Source organism: Rattus rattus, chromosome 4 (assembly GCF_011064425.1).
Source record: "Rattus rattus isolate New Zealand chromosome 4, Rrattus_CSIRO_v1, whole genome shotgun sequence".
Lineage (NCBI taxonomy): Eukaryota > Metazoa > Chordata > Mammalia > Rodentia > Muridae > Rattus > Rattus rattus.
Window position 1 is genome coordinate 30,287,978 of NC_046157.1, and position 14,505 is coordinate 30,302,482.

Sequence of the window (14,505 nt, forward strand, 5' to 3'; positions counted from 1 at the left end):
AAAGCCCAAGAAACACATATAGAAGCAGAGACACATTCGCACACAAAGAAATTCCACAAAAACACAAAATTGGTAAACATAATATATAAGTAAAAAACCTGTAAGGTGAAAACAAATAAAAAACATAAATAAAGCATTATGAGACAAAATCCTCCAAAAGTACCACTGGGTTTGTTTTGTGCTGGCCAACTCCTGCTAGGCACGGGTCCTGCCCTTAAGTGTGGTTTAATGCCCAGGGAGGCTCTGCTAGAGAAAACTAATTTCTTCTTTTCAAGAAGTCATCGCCTGGAGAGACCTTCTGGATTGGGGACAGTAGCCTGTGTCTATTTTCTGTCGCAGTGCTGGGACTTGATCCGGCTTAGACTTCACGGGTCCCGTGCATGCAGCCACAGGCCTGGGACTTCATGTGTGCGTCAGTCCTGCAGTACTTAGAAGACTTCTTTCCTCAGTGTGTTCCATCTGTCTTCTCTTACAATCTCTCCTCCTTTTCTTCCACAAAGTTCCCTGGCCTCCGAGGGTAGAGATTTGATGGACACATCCCGTTGAGGACTAAGCATCCCCAGGTCTGTCACTGGGAACGTTATCCTGCTGTGGGTCTCAGTTTTTGTTCCCATCTACTTCAGGCGGAAGCTTCTCTGATGCTGGCTGAGCAAGACACTGATCTCTGAGGAGAGCAGAATGTCATCAGGAGTCATTTTGTGTGCATTTTCCTTTCGCATGGTGGTTCTCAAACTGTGGGTCACAACCCCTTTGAGAATCAAATGACCCTTTCACGGAGATCGCATATCAGATATTTACATTACGATTCATAACAGTAGCAAATTTACAGTTATGAAGTAGCAACAAGAATAATTTTGTCGTTGGGGTCACCAGGACACGAGGAACTGTTTTAAAGGGTTGCAAGCATCAGGAAGGTGTGGAACCACTGCTTTAGCAGAACAGCAGTGTTTGGTCTTCCCTTTGGTTAATGCCCTATCTAGTCTCAGATTTCTGGTCAACCAAGCAACGTCAAGGATGGGATCCATCGAAAGGAGTGCGCTTTAGATCCAACCAGGTAGTGGTTGGTTACTCCCACAAGCTTTGTGCCAATGTTACACCAGCCTCTCTTGCAAGTAGGCTGCCATCGTAGATCGCAGGGTTTGCATCTGGGTTGGTGGTAGCTTCCTTTTCCTGTAGCGTGCAGAGTAGCTTGTAGAACTGTGAACACTAGTCCGTAGAGATCAAGGCTCTAGCTAGGAATTCTCTCTATTTCCCTATGTTCAATGAGTTATGTAAATGTTGTCTTCAGCTATAAGGCCTTACCAAGAGTGTGTGGAGATCAATAACTAGTGTTGGCAATGGGGGGGGGATTATTTGCATATTTCCATGGTGCCCCATTTGGCCAGCAATTCAATTAGATGTATCATATTCCAAGCACTGGAGGTTTTCTTTGGAAGAAAAAGATTCCTAGTTGGCACTTTCTTTCCTGTGTTTCTTGGTGATTTTGTTTGCATGCTTTTATATATAAGTATATTTTAAGAAACTTCTACTGTATTAAGTTTCCATAAATCCCTCAAATGACCCTTAGTTAGCTCTCTGTCCCTCTAGTCCCTCCCTCCCCCATCTCACCCTGTATCTCCCAATCTGATCTTCCCTCTGGATTCTTCACTCTCTCACCCAACCCCATCCATCCATAATTATCTAGGAAAGAGGGAAAGCTTTTCCTAGGAAGAAAAAATAGAATAAATTTTACTTTTAAATAAGAGTTCACTTTCCTTCCCATGTAAATATAGTAAAGTAGCAATACCCCAAAGATTGTGATTTATCATGACATCTACTACTGTATGTCTAATACTGAATGACATAATGTGAGGCATAGAGTTGATCTCCATACTTGTTCACTTAAACCTCTCTGGACAATGTCTATGTAGTTTTAAGAAAAAACAGTTAGGCTACTTGAGGTCCTTAAGTCTGTTCTTATCTAGGATCGCTCTTGCTGTTTCGGCTTTCATTTCCCTGCATTCCTCTCCCTGATGACTTTCCTTCTTTTGTACATTGGTTGGTTTGTTGTTGCTGTTTCTGCTGTTGTCCTCCCCCTCCCCCTCCCCCTCCTCCTCCTCCTCCGCCTTCTTCCTGAGAGTTAAACTAACTTTAAACAGTATAATTAGCTGGGCGTGATGGCACACGCCTTTTGACCAGCACTGTGGAAGCAGAAGCAAGCTAATCTCTCTGGGTTCCAGGCCAGTCTGGTTTATAGAGTGAGATCCTGACTCAAAACAAGCAAACAATGGCATATCTAACTTTATCATAAAAGCTGTGAAAATCAGTAATTGCTTAGCTACCATTTCTAATTAAAAGCATTTACTATAGACTAGTTTTTAATGCATTTCCATTTATTTTCATTTTTCCTGATTTCATTTTTTTCTTCTTTCTTTTTTTAATTTACATTTCAAATGTTATCCCCTTTCCCAGCTTCCTATCCATAAAGCCCCTAACCTATCCCCCTCCCCCTGATTCAATGAGGGTGTTCCTCCACCCACCTAACCACCCCTTCCATCCTCCCTGCCCTGACACCTCCCTACACTGGGGCATCAAGCCTTGGCAGGACCAAGGACTTCTCCTCCTATTGATGCCCAACAAGGCCATCCTCTGCTGCATATGCAGCTGTACTATGGGTCTGTCCATGTGTACCTTTGGATGGTGGTTTAGTCCCTGGGAGCTCTGGTTGGTTGGTATTATTTTTCTTATGGGGTTGCAATCCCTTCAGATCCTTCAACTCCTCCACTGGGGACCAGTGCTCAGTCCAATAATTGCCTGTGAGTATCCCCCTCTGTATTTGTCATGCTCTGGCTGAGCCTCTCAGGAGACAGCTATACCAGGTTTCTGTCAGCTTGCACTTCTTGGCATCAGCAATATTGTTCAGCTTTGGTGGCTGTATATATATGAACTGGAGCCTCAGGTGGGGCAGTCTCTGGATGGGCCTTTCCTTCAGTCTCAATTTCAAACTTTGTCTCTGTATCTCTTCCTATGAATATTTTTGTTCCCCCTTCCAAGAAGGACTGAAGCATCTGCACTTTGGTTGTCCTTCTTGACCTTCATGTGGTCTGTGGACTATATCTTGGGTAATCTGAGCTTTTGGGCTAATATTCACCTATCAGTGAGTGCATACCATGTATGTTCTTTTGTGTTCTTTTTCAAGGGGCGTTGAATTTTGTCAAATGCTTTCTCAGCATGTAATGAAATGATCATGTGGTTTTCATCTTTCAGTTTGTTTATATAATGGATTACGTTGATGGTTTTCCGTATATTAAACCATCCCTGCATCCCTGGGATGAAGCCTACTTGATCATGATTGATGATGGTTTTGATGTGTTCTTGGATTCGATTTGCAAGAATTTTATTGAGTAATTTTGCATTGATATTCATAAAATAAATTACTTTGAAGTTTTCTTTGTTGGGTGTTTTCTATGGTATCTTTTGCCCCTGAAATTCTCTATTCTATCTCTTGTATTCTGTTGGTGATGCTTGCATTTATGACTCCTGTTCTCTTTTTTAGGTTTTCTATCTCCAGAGTTGTCTCTGTTTATGATTTCTTTATTGCTTTTATTTCCCTTTTCAGATCCTGGATGGTTTTGTTCACTTGTGTGGTTGATTTTTGTGTTTCCTCTTTCAGGATTTCTACCTGTTTACCTCTGTTGTCCTGTATTTCTTTAAGGGAGTTATTTATGGTTTTTCTTAAAGTCCTCTAACATCATCATGATTTATAATTTTATATCAAAATCTTGCTTTTCTGGTGTATTGAAATATCCAGGGCTTGCTGTGGTGGGGGAACTGAGTTCTTATGATGCCAAATGGCCTTGGTTTCTGTTGCTAAGGTTCTTGCCCTTGCCTCTTGCCATCTGGTTATCTCTGGTGTTAGCTGGTCTTGCTGTCTTTGACAGTGCCTTGACCCTCCTGTAAGCCTGTGTATCCAGCACTACTGGGAGACCAGCTTTCTCCCCATGGGATCTGAGAACAACGAGCTGTGGCACAGGTTCAGCACAGGGCACAGACAAAAACGAGATGAATCCTGTCCCAGAATGCTCCTTGATTCCTGTACCCTGAGGGCTTGGAGTGAGTCCCTGGGAGCAGAAGTGGTGGTATTTCCTATGCTTTCAGGTGTGCCAGCAGTTCTGGGAGACCAGCTTTCTCCCAGTGGGATCTGGGTACAGAGAGCTATAGCACAAGGTCAGCTCGGGTGTAGGCCCTGATTTCATTTTTAAAGAAGAAAAGTAGCATATGGGGCTCTGTGCTAAAAGATGCGATTACAAAGAATAATTTAGTTCAGTGTTCCAAAAAATTTTATTTCTTTTTTTGCAATTTTCAATCTTCAATTTTATATTTTCCTTAAAGTAATTGCAATAAAATAATTTTATTACAGAGCAAATAGTTTCTCTGTAAATAGCCAGCTTTTTATAAATATGCCTTCTTAAATACACATCCTTCAGAACATTGATATTATATTTACCACTGATATTTTCAACATTTCTAACCATGAATATCTTTACAATTTAGTCCCCAATGATTTAGTAGTTATGTCTGCCCAAACTTTTGACATTGCAAAATTGTATTATCATCTACAATTTCATACATTTCATACTTGAGTACCATACAGTCAAGTTACAAACAAGTCTCTCTCTCTCTCTCTCTCTCTCTCTCTCTCTCTCTCTCTCCACACACACACACACACACACACACACACAGAGAGAGAGAGAGAGACTCCACACCGCAATGTTCTAAGTAAGTCTATTAATGTATATTTTACCTGAAATTTATGAAATTAATTATAACTTTTTTCCACTCAAATGTTTGCAGAGTTATTTTTATTTCATTGGAGTTTAGAATGTTTTTAAAGCCATGGCTTGAAGGAAGTCATTTACATTTTTTTTTATTTCAGGAAAACACAGCATTTCAGAGCCCCTAAAACAAATGCAGAGACTCTCCTAAGAGTCTTGCTTTAATTACTATTGTGTGTGACTCAGAATTGTATCTTTCTACTCTTTCCTCTCCCCACGTGCAAAAGAAGAGTCTCAAGATGACTGTGTGACCTCTGTAGCTCTTCCATTTATCTGTCCCTCAATTATTTTTACAACCCACTACCCCTGTATCTTCTTGATTTCTTTCCTCAAATGTTTGATTACCGTTATTACACTCTGGTTTTTGATATTGTGCCTCTGTGCTGCCGTTTTATTAAAAAAGAAAAGTTCTTTTTCCCAGCAGGTCGCCCCCTCTGCTCAGGTCATTCCACACGGTTGGAGTTGATAGTCACCTTAGCCAGCTTTGCCTGTTTCCTGTAATGTGGTCGATGTCATTTCTGCTATCTCTATTCTCAGACTGATACCAGTAATAACTGGTCTCTTTCAGTCTTCAAAACTTGGTCATTCAGATCTCAACTACTTCTGACTAATTGAGAGAATGTCTTCTCTACTACTGTGCATTAGAAAGTATGGTGTAGCCAGAGTCACACAGAATGGTGGTGTGTTGTAATGCTGATGGGAGGCGAGGCTTCAAATTCAGATAAGTCTGGGCCTCTAACGTTACCTTGAAAATACTGCCTTTTGCGTCTGTCAAAAATAGACTGGACTAGATTCCTCGTGAAGTAAAACATGTATAGACTAATTAATTCAATAAGAGTTGCTTTCTATAATCAACTGTTTTCATTTTTTTCTAGTGCAAATAATCATTTAAAATTTTACCTTGCTCTAGTATAACCACTTTGCCATGAACATTTCTAAGATTTAATGGTATCCATATTACTTTTGACTTTCGCAGTTCTTTTTCCCCACAAAGTACTATTTTTAACTTTAAGAATAATGAGAACATTATTTTAATTATATACTTTGCATGTATGTTAATGCTGTTTAAGGAAAGGGCTGTGGCTCTGTTGAATTCCTGTTGCTATAGACACGTCTTTAGTAGTGCTGTGGATTAAGCGGAGGTCCCTGATATCCTAGGCAAGTGTTCAACCTTGGGACTTCAGCCCCAGTCCTAAGAGTAGCATTGTAACCCCTCATCCTTCCAGTTAGTGGATGTCTCTTTCTAGTACCCTCCAAGAACAAAATAGTTCTTGGACGATTGTATAAAAAAAAACAAAAAAACAAAAAAACAAAAAACCATACACTACAGATCCAGGAACCTTCCACTACACTACATATCCGAGTTTAGAAATCTCTCCTATCCAGTAATTCTTAGCTGTGATTGGCTTGCTTTCATTTAGGTACAACACTCAGTGATGGTTCACACAGCCTCAAATACAGTCCCCAGAGCTCATAGAGCTTTAATAAACAATGGTGATGGCTTCCCTTATAGACAGGAGACAGCAAAGCTGGGTTGTGAAATATTTGGGAAAATGGAATAAAATAAAGATGAGCCAAGATGGTTTCAATCTTTTGATTTCTAAACACCCTAATACATGAGTTTCACGGTGGGGACATAGCTTGCAAAAGCCCTAGAGTTATTTTTCACAGAACTCTCCTGGGAAAGTTGGTCAAAGACACGCAGCACAGTTCCAGAGTTTCCAATTGGTTCTACCCAAAGCCCGGCCCTACGCTGTGGTAGCAGTGGCCTGCATGCTGCAGAAAGATTCTTTCTGATAGTATCCTACATCATTTAGGGACTTTGTGTTCTTTTTCATGCATTATTTTTCTATCAAGGGGGAAATAGGTTGTCACTGTATCCACATATTAACCTTAATCACTACTTCTCTTAGGCAAGCTACCAACGACAGTACAGGAATGAGATTCTGTCCCAGAGTGCAATGCAAGTGTTGGTAGGCGCGGCCGGAAGCTTTGGTGAGAAGAAGGGAGAGTAAGTATGTTGTCAAGAGAGGGCTTCTACCCTAAACCACTCTGCGTGGGAGTTTCCATGCTTCTGTGTTGTAACCCCGCCCCCGTTCATAGTATCCTTTGCCAAACCACCCCCTGCACTGCTCTGCGCATCACACCCAAGTCTCCTCCTTTCCACGTCCCTCAGGCTGGTGTTTTTGGCAAGCATCTCCCGAAAGAAATAATCCTTGTTTCTCTTTTCTTTCCCACGTGCAAAGCTAAACTGTAGCAAACTATTTTTCCTTTTAGCCTCCCTGAATACTTGCACAGGGGCCAAGTGTCCCTTCATCTCTGCAGATGCATCTTCCCAAGGCACAATGTTAACACCTTGCATGGTCTTCGTGAGCTGGTACTGATTCCCTTAGATCCATCATTGAAGGAAAACTGGTGTCGGGGAGCACCCTCAGGTCATCTTGGGTAGGGAAATGTAGTATCTAATTGGGAGTAAGGGAGCAGTTATACTGCAATGCAGTTGACACACACAGTGTCTACCCAAAGCCCAGACATACCTCCCAAACCTACATCTGCCCCTGAATGCTGAAGAAACTTAAATCCAGCTAAAATGATGCCAAGGCCATTTCCAGAGGCTACTTTGACATATCCACTTGGCTCATCATCCCACAAAGGAGCCTGGGCTTTGGTGCTCATACATCCTAAAGGTGATGTACCAACCTTGTGTCCACTCACATGTGGGAGCCCAGATAGTGAAGAGAAAATCTGTGATCAGAAGAGAGTCATGGCTCTTCCATAGCATGAGACATGCACACCAGACATAAATACTCCATGGCTCCTGCTAAGACTGAACCCCCAGTGAACTAGACTGTTGGGGGGGGGCGGCAATGGGGGAGGGTGGGGAGGGGAACACCCATAAGGAAGGGGAGGGAGGGGATGTTTGCCCTGAAACCAGGAAAGGGAATAACACTCGAAATGTATATAAGAAATATTCAAATTAATAAAAAAAATAAAATAAAATAAATAAATACTCCATGGCAGCCCAAGCACAGACTTCTCCCAAGAGCACACGGGTTTTCATTTTCAGCCAATCTGTGCAAATCTTTACAATACTTTATGTGTCAAGGTAGAAAGATAAAGCATGTGTTATTTAAAATTTGTGTTTCTTAACACATATTTAAGTATATCCATGTATGACACAACATTTGTTCTCTAAATCTGTGCCTTTCAAATGGGTGGAGGACCTTTGTAGAATTGAAGAGCTGGGCAAATGGATCTTTTTGAAACAATACAATGCCAACATTCTCAGCAGAGAAGACAGATATACAGAGCACAGTGGAAACTTTTAAATGACTGAAAAAATGCCACCCTAAACCCTTCATTATTACCTTGGCCTGGGAGCAGGGAGGCAGATTAAGGAAAATAAAGCATCCAAAAGAGGGTAGGGGGAGCCTTGGTCTTTTACCTTTAAATCAAGCAGTATGGCAGAAGCAACCCATGCCCAGAGGGCTGGGAGGGAGTTGACACAAAGAGGGGGTAAAAATAAATTCCTTATATAACAAGAGTGCTGACTAAGCAAGACCAAGTCACCACTTACAGATCAGGGCTACTCCAACAAAAAAATTAAAAGAAATCCTTGTGACGTTGACCTTCCCAAGTTAACATGTGTACCTTCTTATAGTTACTTAAACATAAATACTTGCCTTGAAGGGAAATGGGTGAGGTGGGCTAGATGCTTTATGTAGTCCTGAATTATCCCAGCCTGACATGGATGTTTCACCCCTATAAGCAAGCATAGTGCTGAGATAACTTCTTTACTTCTGAAATAGATTATGGCATCTAAAATGAAACCCTTGACGTCAATATTTGAAACATGGTTGACTGTTAAGAATTCTGGTACTTGTAATCCTTAATAATCGGAATTCTCTTTAATAAGTTGGTCTCACATCTTGACTCCACAGGAATGTATCTATAATTTAAGACTTGGAACCATGCTATGAGAGGTTTTGTTTAGTAATTATAACACAAAATATATTTAATGATATTTTCTCTCTCTCTCTCTCTCTCTCTCTCTCTCTCTCTCTCTCTCTCTCTCAGATATATGAGTCCTGAGAACATAAAGAATTATTCAGAAAGCAAAAAACTCCTCTCCTTTCTTAGAAAATTACTACTCAACTGGGTATATAATACTAAAAAAGATAAAGGGGTTCCATCAAGGTGAGTAATCCTGAAATCAGAAATGTGGTGGTATCTTTGGAAACTTAGTTTCTTTTTAAAGTATAATCTAAATAGCTTGTAAACCATTTTGAACTTGTTTATAATTTAATTCCTTATACACATACAAAAAATTACTTAAGAGAAGGGGAGTTGTAAGAGTGACATTTTTCTTGTATTTGGAAATTGGGGTGTTTTGTATTTTTAAGATGCTGTGTATGCTAGGCAAACATTCTACTACTGTGCTAAATATTCTCTTTTTAATTAGCATGTTAACTATATATAGTAATATATTCCTTGCGACATTTTTATACACATAAATATGCACTGCTGTTGCCCATTCTTGTTACCTTCAAGTTCTCCTAAACTAACTACTCTTCTACTTCACATCTCTCTCCTCTTTGTGTGTGTGTGTGTGTGTGTGTGTGTGTGTGTGTCCCCCAAAATGAGTTTCCTTAAGGTTGTTTTTGTATTTCTATTGCTTTATTGAAACTCCATGACCGAAAGCAACTTGAGGAAGAAAGGATCCATTTCATCTTATAGTTTGTAGTCCATCGTCCATGAAAACCAGAACAGGGACTCATGGTAGGAATGTAGAGGCAGAAATTGATCCTGAGTCCAAGGAGGAGTGCACCTTGCTCAGTCTGCTTTTGTATACACCCCAAGACCACCTTCCTGACCAGGAGTGGTGCCACTCACAATGGGCTGCACCACACAATTGGCCCGTGGACAATTGTGGTGGGAGCATTTTCTCAAGTAAGGTTTCTTCTTCCCAAAGGACATTAGCTTTGTCAAGTTGACAGAAAACTACCTGGACAGTTGCTCGCTAGAGCCAGAGTGGAAATTTACTCACAGGTACATGGGTAGGAGTTGTTTACAGGAACACTTGCTCCTACCCTTTTTTTTTTTTTTTTTTTGGAACTGGTTTTGGGAGAGGCAGAGATTAGCAGGTCTTTGGGTTTTGGTAACAGGACAGAGGGTTATGATTGACAGAAGGTTTCATCTCAATTGGAGGAAGAAAAGCTAATTCTTTCAGGCCAGAGGAGAGAGGGAAAAAGATGTTATACCCCCCCCCCAAATAGTCCAATGATAGGCTAATCTCATCCCGTGAAACATATTTATTCTGTTTTCTCATATTTCTGGATGAAGTGGATATTTAAAAAGATTCAAGAATATTGCTGGAAAAGGGGTATCTAGAAAAACAATGGGTCTAGTCAATACATTCTCAAACAGTTCTGTCTGTAATCCTTCTACATTTGGTTTTTGTTTTGTTTTTTTGTTTGTTTGTTTGTTTTTAAATCTGAAAATGCCCAATTCAAGTATGAGGCAGGGAAACCTGGTTCTTATGGGAGCTGTGAAAGGAGAAAGATTACAAGGGTTTGTGGTGGGAGTCTTCACAGTAGCTAGAAAGTCTGTGATCTACGAATTACAAGCAGTGACAAATCTGAAGAAATGTTGCTCTCATTCTCCCATCGACCCTTAGCTGCATACACATCCACAGGAAAGAGGTGACCCTATTCTCCAGAGATTACAGACCGTCAACATCTGCATGGCCGTAGTCTTCTGCAGATCTTGTGTAGTGATATAGCTCCTGTGAGTTCAGGAGTACAGCAGCTGTTAGGCCTGAAGTCGGTCTTCTACACTCCTCTCCCCACTGTCTCTGGCCCTTCTCCCATGATCTCCCCTTAGCCTCGCAAGGGGTGATATAGATGCCCCCTTATGACTGAACATTTAATAGTCATCCATTTTTTGTAAAAAAAAAATTGTATAAGGGAGCTTCTCCAAGCAAAGCTGAGAGCAACAGTGCCTATGAACATAAACATGGCTCTTTAATGGGCTTGGGTGGGTACATATGTCCACTTAGCACAATGACAGCAGTATTTGCCACTAGGGCCTACAACCTTGCCACCCACAGGCTTTTGACAATACCAGATATAAATTCCCTCTCCGATTAGAAAACAAATGCTTGGCCCCCAAGCAGTCTCACAGTGCCCTGGTTGGTTCACCTTGTCTGGCCAGCCCAGCCAACATTGTTTCATTCAGTTTTCACAGCTAAGCAAGACTGGTCCTGACGTGTTTTTCCCAGAAGCTCCATGGCACCTTCTGAAACTATGAGAGCTAGCTGGCAGGAAGGAAACTCTGTCTCAGCTTGATTTCTCTATATCCTGTGACCAAGGCATTTGGGTCAAGCAGTAGGGTCTCTCCAACTACAGTGCATAGGCACCCAGTATCTATAGCAAGTGTATGTATTTTTTTTCCTGGAGTGGGGTTGGGGGAGGCCACAGGGACAAGAAGGACAGGAGGGAGTTATCCTGCCCTTGGCACAGGGGTTTCCATTTAAAAACTTCTAGGAACAGCTTTGCCCTACCACACAAGGTATTTCCATTGAAACTCTTTTTGTTTTTAATTATCTTACCAATCATCATATTTGACCAAGGATGCAGACACCTTACTAGGGCAGGTAGGGCCTAGAATTGAGCAGAGTTCCCTGGCTCCAGTTAAGTAGGAATAGAACTGACCAAATAAGGAAAAATAATTCATATAATTCTTTCAGATTAAAATTGTGTCTTCCCGGGTTGGGGATTTGGCTCAGTGGAAGAGCGCTTGCCTAGTAAGCGCAAGGCCCTGGGTTCGGTCCCCAGCTCCAAAAAAAAAAAGAAAAGAAAAAACAAAACAAAACAAAATTGTGTCTTCCCTTTTTATTTTTTCAGATACATGTTTCTTCATGCATGCCATAGCATAGTCTTCACAAATGAATTTGAATACACTGGATACATCGCTGTATTAATGAACACATATCCTATGATAATCTGTTGGATTTCCCGACTAAAAGACATCTATCAATATGAGATAAAATGTGCTAACTACTATTTTCTTACCTTTTATATTCTAGAGGCTCTACTTAAGGTAATCTAAAATTTGTGCATATAAATGTGTCATGGGAGACAAGGAAATGTCCTGACCCCATTTCAACACTGGCTGGAGTTTTCTGGGGGAGTATTTCAAAATACTGCCTCTTCTCAAAGCACACAATTTTTTAAAGGCGATATTGAGAGCAACAGTGGAAAATTTGGAGGCTTTGGACATTGACTTTGTATTTGCCAAAATAAAAATTTAAGTGATAAAGGTCAAAGAGATGCAGAATGAGTCTAAACTACATTATTCAGGTTCTTTTGAAATATTTTTCATACAATATTTTATCTTACTCTTTATGCTCCCTGAACCCCTCCCAGATTCTAGGCAAGTCCTCTCTCTCTCTCTCTCTCTCTCTCTCTCTCTCTCTCTCTCTCTCTCTCTCTCTCCCTCTCTCCAAACAAAACTTAATAATACAAAAACAAAACAAAAAACACATAAAACCTACAGACTCTGTTTCCTGTTCACCAGCTACTCTAAGACAGAAAAGCACGGCTTGAAAACATAATGGACAAAAAGAATTTCTGAAATGAACATATTTGAACATGTAACGCATATGATGCCTTCTGTTAGCTTTAAAATGTACTGAGATAAAAGAATTGGTGCACAGGCCAAATCATCTTTGATAAAATATTTACATTTACCGAAGTTTTAAAGATATTAAAAATGACTTTTATTTCACATCATCGCAAAACAAAATTGAGAGAGAGAAAAAAAGACATCCTTTCACCAAATTAATCTTTAAATCTTGAATTGATTTAATAAAATCTAACCTGTTTGAATTACAGTATATATAATTTCCTTACTATTTTGCATCTCACATTTGATATAATTAAATAACATAACCAGAAACCTCGGGATTCTTGCGGCATCTAGGGCTGTTTGAAATTAAGACGACTTGATACAGGATAGTTTTGTATGACTTTGTCTTGCCTTCCAACTGCTGGCCAGAGACACCTCCAGTGCCATTTGATAAATCTGCATTTCACCTACACTCAAGCTGTATCACTAAGCCTGTATCAGAAGTCTTAACAGTTTTCCTTCACTAAGGGGTGGCGTCCTAAGCATCCTCTACTCGCTTGCCTGCGGGTGGTATTTCTGAAATACTGAGTCTCAGGTAGAGTAGGGAAAAGATAACTGTATTGCTTGCATTCTCATTCTGGGAGGTGCGCAATGTTTCCTCAGCTGTATTTAAGGAGCAGACCAATGAGAGTTTGAACGCGCCCAGTGATAACACAAATTGTTTTGTTGTTGCTGTTGTTGTTGTTGTTGCTGCTGCTGCTGCTGCTGCTGCTGCTGCTGCTGCTGCTGTTGTTTTGCTGGGGGGGAAGGTGTCAAGAACAGCGGGGGGGATTGGGGTGGACAGGGAAGGACCCTAAAGAGTCAATCAAAATACACTGGGGGTGGGGGAGGAGCGCAAAACATGAGTGTAATTTCTTTTTGTATCAACAGGTGGCAGCAATGAGGAAGGAATTTTTTTCACACACCTGGCTCCTGTTTGAGCTCGGGATTACCTTGGTCGGCATCCTAGATATAATACTTATCGAAACAGACTCCATTAGTTACAAATTTGACTTAACTGAGACTGTGGTCTTCATGAACGTGGTTCGACTCCTTCGTATACTGCGCATCTTGAAGGTAAGAGCAGGAAGGCACAGGACTTTGGCTTCCTTGGTCAGCTTGGAGTCAGGGAGTGTCAGTTAAAACCAGCTCAACAGGTTGAGGGAAAACATTTTCTGGCCATCTGATGTTTAAGCCATTTACCTTTAACAAATCAAGTTTTAACATTTTATTTTATGAATACTCATTTATAAATCAGTTTAACTCATAGAACTATAGGCACTCACCTGGCTTTCCCTCCTAGTGCAGAGTGCTTGAAAATTCACATTTGTGCAGATACAAGTGCATGGTAAGTAATGCCTCTTTGTACAGTTAAACCTGGGAATTAAAAGATGAAAATCATCAAAACAAATCACCACACAGACACCATATGGACAAAGTCAAATGTATATATTCACACAGGTCAAAAACCAAAATAAACACAGTTATTATTGTATAAATTCAGTGTTGCATAATCATGGTATCAAAAATTACATGCCTAATCAATGTTGCTATACCACGTATTACTACTTATATGATTATATAAGTGATTGGACAGTTGTTCCATGATTTATCAAAAGGATGTTTGGGTGCAGACACAGTCAAAGACTGTTATGTCTTTCTTACACATTCTTTTTTTTTTTTTTTTTTTTTTTTTTTATTAACTTGAGTATTTTTTTTTTATATTTTAATGTTATTCCCTTTCCCGGTTTCGGGCAAACATCCCCCCTCCCCCTTCCTTATGGGTGTTCCTCCACCCCCTCCCCCATTGCTGCCCTCTCCCCAACAGTCTAGTTCACTAGGGGTTCAGTCTTAGCAGGACCCAGGGCTTCCCCTTCCACTGGTGCTCTTACTAGGATATTCATTTGCAACCTACGAGGTCAGAGTCCAGGGTCAGTCCATGTATAGTCTTTGGGTAGTGGCTTAGTCCCTGGAAACTCTGGTTGGTTGGCATTGCTGTACATATGGGGTCTCGAGCTCCTTC

At 40.7% G+C, this 14,505-nt stretch overlaps 1 protein-coding gene across 1 annotated transcript in view; it reads left to right on the plus strand.

Annotated features, from left to right (window-relative positions):
* The window catches only part of Slc9c1 (solute carrier family 9 member C1), a 71,335-nt gene that overhangs the window by 23,485 nt on the left and 33,345 nt on the right, over nucleotides 1-14,505 (plus strand). The window contains exons 14-17 of the mRNA XM_032899293.1: nucleotides 6,728-6,825; nucleotides 8,892-9,011; nucleotides 11,720-11,915; nucleotides 13,374-13,559. Of these exons, the coding sequence (XP_032755184.1) occupies nucleotides 6,728-6,825; nucleotides 8,892-9,011; nucleotides 11,720-11,915; nucleotides 13,374-13,559 (600 nt within the window). The remainder of the gene's footprint in view (nucleotides 1-6,727; nucleotides 6,826-8,891; nucleotides 9,012-11,719; nucleotides 11,916-13,373; nucleotides 13,560-14,505) is intronic.